Source organism: Contarinia nasturtii, unplaced genomic scaffold, assembly GCF_009176525.2.
Source record: "Contarinia nasturtii isolate CC-2019 unplaced genomic scaffold, AAFC_CNas_1.1 Cnas_scaffold_129, whole genome shotgun sequence".
Lineage (NCBI taxonomy): Eukaryota > Metazoa > Arthropoda > Insecta > Diptera > Cecidomyiidae > Contarinia > Contarinia nasturtii.
Genome location: NW_022197486.1, coordinates 2,656,908 through 2,660,806, shown reverse-complemented (window position 1 = coordinate 2,660,806; position 3,899 = coordinate 2,656,908). Strand labels below are relative to the sequence as shown.

At 36.8% G+C, this 3,899-nt stretch overlaps 1 protein-coding gene across 1 annotated transcript; it reads right to left on the bottom strand.

Moving 5' to 3' along the window:
• Positions 1-546: 546 nt before the first annotated feature.
• Positions 547-3,332, bottom strand: LOC116347888. The gene is made up of 4 exons (XM_031778684.1): positions 3,060-3,332; positions 1,671-2,919; positions 800-1,601; positions 547-683 (listed from the first exon to the last, which is right to left on the bottom strand). The coding sequence occupies exons 1-4, from the start codon at positions 3,095-3,097 to the stop codon at positions 601-603; spliced, it is 2,172 nt and encodes a 723-aa protein (XP_031634544.1). The 5' UTR covers positions 3,098-3,332; the 3' UTR covers positions 547-600.
• Between the last annotated feature and the right edge of the window lie 567 nt (positions 3,333-3,899).

Sequence of the window (3,899 nt, the reverse complement as noted above, 5' to 3'; positions counted from 1 at the left end):
CATTTGAAACGTCCAGAAATGAAATAATATCATCCAAATGATGAAATTGAAAGCAAAATTGGAAACATTCAATTTGATTATGAATGTTTAATTGAAATCGGCTGGAGTTTTTGTTTTAATTGAAAATGCAAATGTGTTACTCAAAAGACCGATGGACAAAATCTTTTCTCCTGTTCGGCGTGATTACCAGCAAAATATTTTGCCATCATTTTACAATTTCGAACCGCAAAGCTCGAGACGTGTGTTCATTGGTGCTATACCCAACAAACATTTGTTGTGGCAAATTCATCCATTATCGGGCATATGTTGACGGTCAATATTGGGGTTGGATTTGTGTGTAGTTTCAGTCAATTTTACCGTCAAAATGGAAAGGAAAAAAAGAAAAAAAAACAATTCAGTTAGATTGAATGCAAAAATAAACTATCAATTCAATAAAGTACTCACCTACGGGTTCTTTTATATTCCGCACAGCCCTAAATAGGGACCCGTACTGCGGTCAAGGGTACAATAGAAATCCTTGGATTTAAACTATTCACGCCTAGTAACTAACAAAATTGTTAAAGTATTCTTCTTATGATTATTGTTGATTTTATGCTGCTATCAGTTGACATTGTTCGCATGGTGTGGATTGTCAGGTCTCTTCAACGAATCGGGCAATGGTATGCCAAAAAGACGACACATTCCTATAAAATCAGAAATAAACACAAAACATTAATCAATTAATATGAACACTGAACACCAAACGCTCTGTTCTCTATTCTCAATTTAATATTAATACAATATACAATTATGCACATACCTTTGAATAAAATATTCTTTGCGGCAACAATGTCACGGTGCCAAATGACTACGTGCTCAATCATGTCTTCTGGTGCAGCATCACCCAATTCATGGTATTCTCGAGTTAATGACCAAGTTTTGAAGATAACTTTTATCTTTGGCACTAAACGCTCGATGTTCTCACGATCTGGATTGATTGCTCTCTCTACAATTCGCTCTTTCTTAAGCTCTTGTCTGCTCAAATTCGTCACAATTATCGGTGGTAGTCCAACAATCGGTTTTGGTATGCAATTTCGACAAATTTTGAATCGATGATTTTTGGTTTCTCTTGGAAATCGCTCGTGACAATTGGCACACGTTATTGATGTACCCCATTCGTCTTGAAAACTGACCTTTGTGTGCTCTTGTTTCTTGAAGCTGGTCGCCAATTTACGCGTTCCTGGGCATCTTTTCCGCTTCTTTATGCCCCATGGCCGATTTGGTGCCATTTCTCCAGCACCAATCCAAATCCAAGACGGTTTGTTGTTCGTTACCCGCATGGCAACTTCATCACTTGTTTTGGTAGCCTTGATGTGGTGATCGAGATCCAATCGTGCATATTTTCGAGTCGCATATGCTTGCATTCCCATTCGTAGCATTTTGATGCGATGCAGAATGTACGCTTTCCATGTGGATCCACGCGGCGATGGTATCACTGGGTACGACTTGAAATCCATTTGTTCTTCTTCAACAAACCACCAGGTCAATCGATCTGCCTTTCGATCTCTCTTCTTCTGCTCGGTTTGCCAATGAAATCGTGGATTGGATATTTTAATGTTTTCCTGTTAAATAATAACGTCAAATTTCAATCACGTTCCGAAAAAAAAAATGTAATAACAAACTTAATTTACCTCAATGTTTGAATTGATATGGCGGCGCACAACGGCCACCCACGTTTTCTCGTTAGGATCGATGGCACTAGCATATGTCATGTTGTTAAATGTGGCCTGCTCCGAATTTTCCACCCAAGCCTTCGCTGGCTTCTCGTACAATATTGACACGCAAACACTATTGGTGATGATTTGCGAGTGAAACCGCTTCTGCTTGCCGATTTGTTTGATTTTATCCATATCGAAAACCAAATTCCACAATTCATCTCTATGGCCGTTCAGGTAATAGTCCAGTGTGTATTTGTTCATTCGATTGGTCAGCGGATTGCGAGAACTGGGCACCACTCCTAGTACAGTGTTCGCCAAATAATACATATCTTTCATATCCAATCGAACGTTTTTCAGTTGGAATCGGCATAACGGGACAAGTGCGAAATTGTTCACTTTTGGCGGTCGATTGTTCGTTATCAATCCATCGCGACGGAATGCATGCCATTGTTGTGAATATTGATGAAACACTTCGATTTGGCGTTGCATTTGACCGAACATCCACAGTGATTGGAACCAATTGTCCTTAACGAACTCATTGACAGTGACCGGAACCAATTGTTCATTATGAACTTTTTGACACTGCCAACCGATTCTTTCCAGTTCATACAATAAAATGTTCATCTTATTTGTTCTCTCTACATCACCATGTGTCAGATCTTTGTTACTAGTGGCGTAAACTTTTGCGTTTCGTATATCGATGCCGTCGAATTTTGATCCATAGTATTGATGTACATTGATATTCATGTTATAATACCAGCGTTTCATTTGAAAAAACGATTCAACATGTTCTGAACAATGAGTGTTGAGATTGGTCTGATTATTTCGAATGTGATCTTGGTAGAAATAATTAAAACCATTTCCCAGGCATTCTTTATCGGGCCATTCAAAATTCTCTACACCGAAGTGTGCCTCGACAATGTTACGAAAAGCTGGCGGCATTAGTTCCTCTCTGTCGACTTTATCGGCTAAAACACCATTAAAGCACTCAATGAAAAATGTTTTACCGTTTTGTACAAAAAATTGTTGGTTCCCATCATCGATGGCTTCTTGAATTTTGTACAACGCTAACAATGATGCCAGTGACGAAATCAGTGTCATTTTGTAGCTTCGATGATCCAAAAACTGAATCACTCTGTCGCGATATTCTTCCCGTATGATTGACTTGACGCCTTGTTTTATGACTACAAGGTTCTTAATGTCGTCTTTCCTTTCGGGTGGACTGTATAAATGAAACGAAAACAAAGAAAAACATACACACTTATTTAAAAAAAACTGGTCACAAAACAATATCGCGAAATTGCATCGAAAATCCAATGAAAAATAAAACACAGAATAAATATTACGAAAAACACTGCTTACATATTAAATTGATCCTCTCTTGATCTTGTTCTACTCATGGTTTAATCAATCAATCACAATTTCTGGTGCTTTTCCAAATATTATGGGATAGTTATCACTATTTTCGGTTGCAATCAATACGAATCAATTTCACAATTCAAATTGTAATTTTTAATGTGTTTTTGTTGGTTCTGCTTGTAAACTGCCTGACGAAATTCAATTATTATTATCAATTTAAAGTTATTTTTCTGACTTGATGATGAGATTTAATGGTATTTCAAATAGCTTCACAGCGCGAACGGTAACTTTGAACTAAAATGAATGCAGAAATGCACCGCTATTTATAGCAAATTATTGCTGTATTGCAAAAAGTCAAGCCTCGAAAACTAAAATGACTGGAATTAAACGATTCTATTGATACATCAATATATGCAAAAAATTTACAATATTTTCATTCAACAACTCAATCACTCCACTTTGATTTGCCACAAAACTCTGCCGAAAATGCATTTTTAAACAGGAACATAACAAATCACAAACGAGAGAATTGTCGAAATGGTTTTTTTTTTCAAATGTGTTTCGATGATTTGGAATATTAACAGTAATACTTTATAAATGTTCTGTCGTTTGAATTGAAAACAGAAACAGACACAAAATATTTCCGCAAATATATCCATCACATTTCGTGAACACACGATATCGTTGTATCAAAACACTGACGAAGCACATCACAAAAACAAGCGGTGATCGGGAATACTGTTGTACGGTCAAAATCCTACAGTTTGTTGCATTCGCACTAGTATTTCGTTTACAGAAAAACAAAAACACAAACACATATTATATTGTCTCTCTCACATGTTT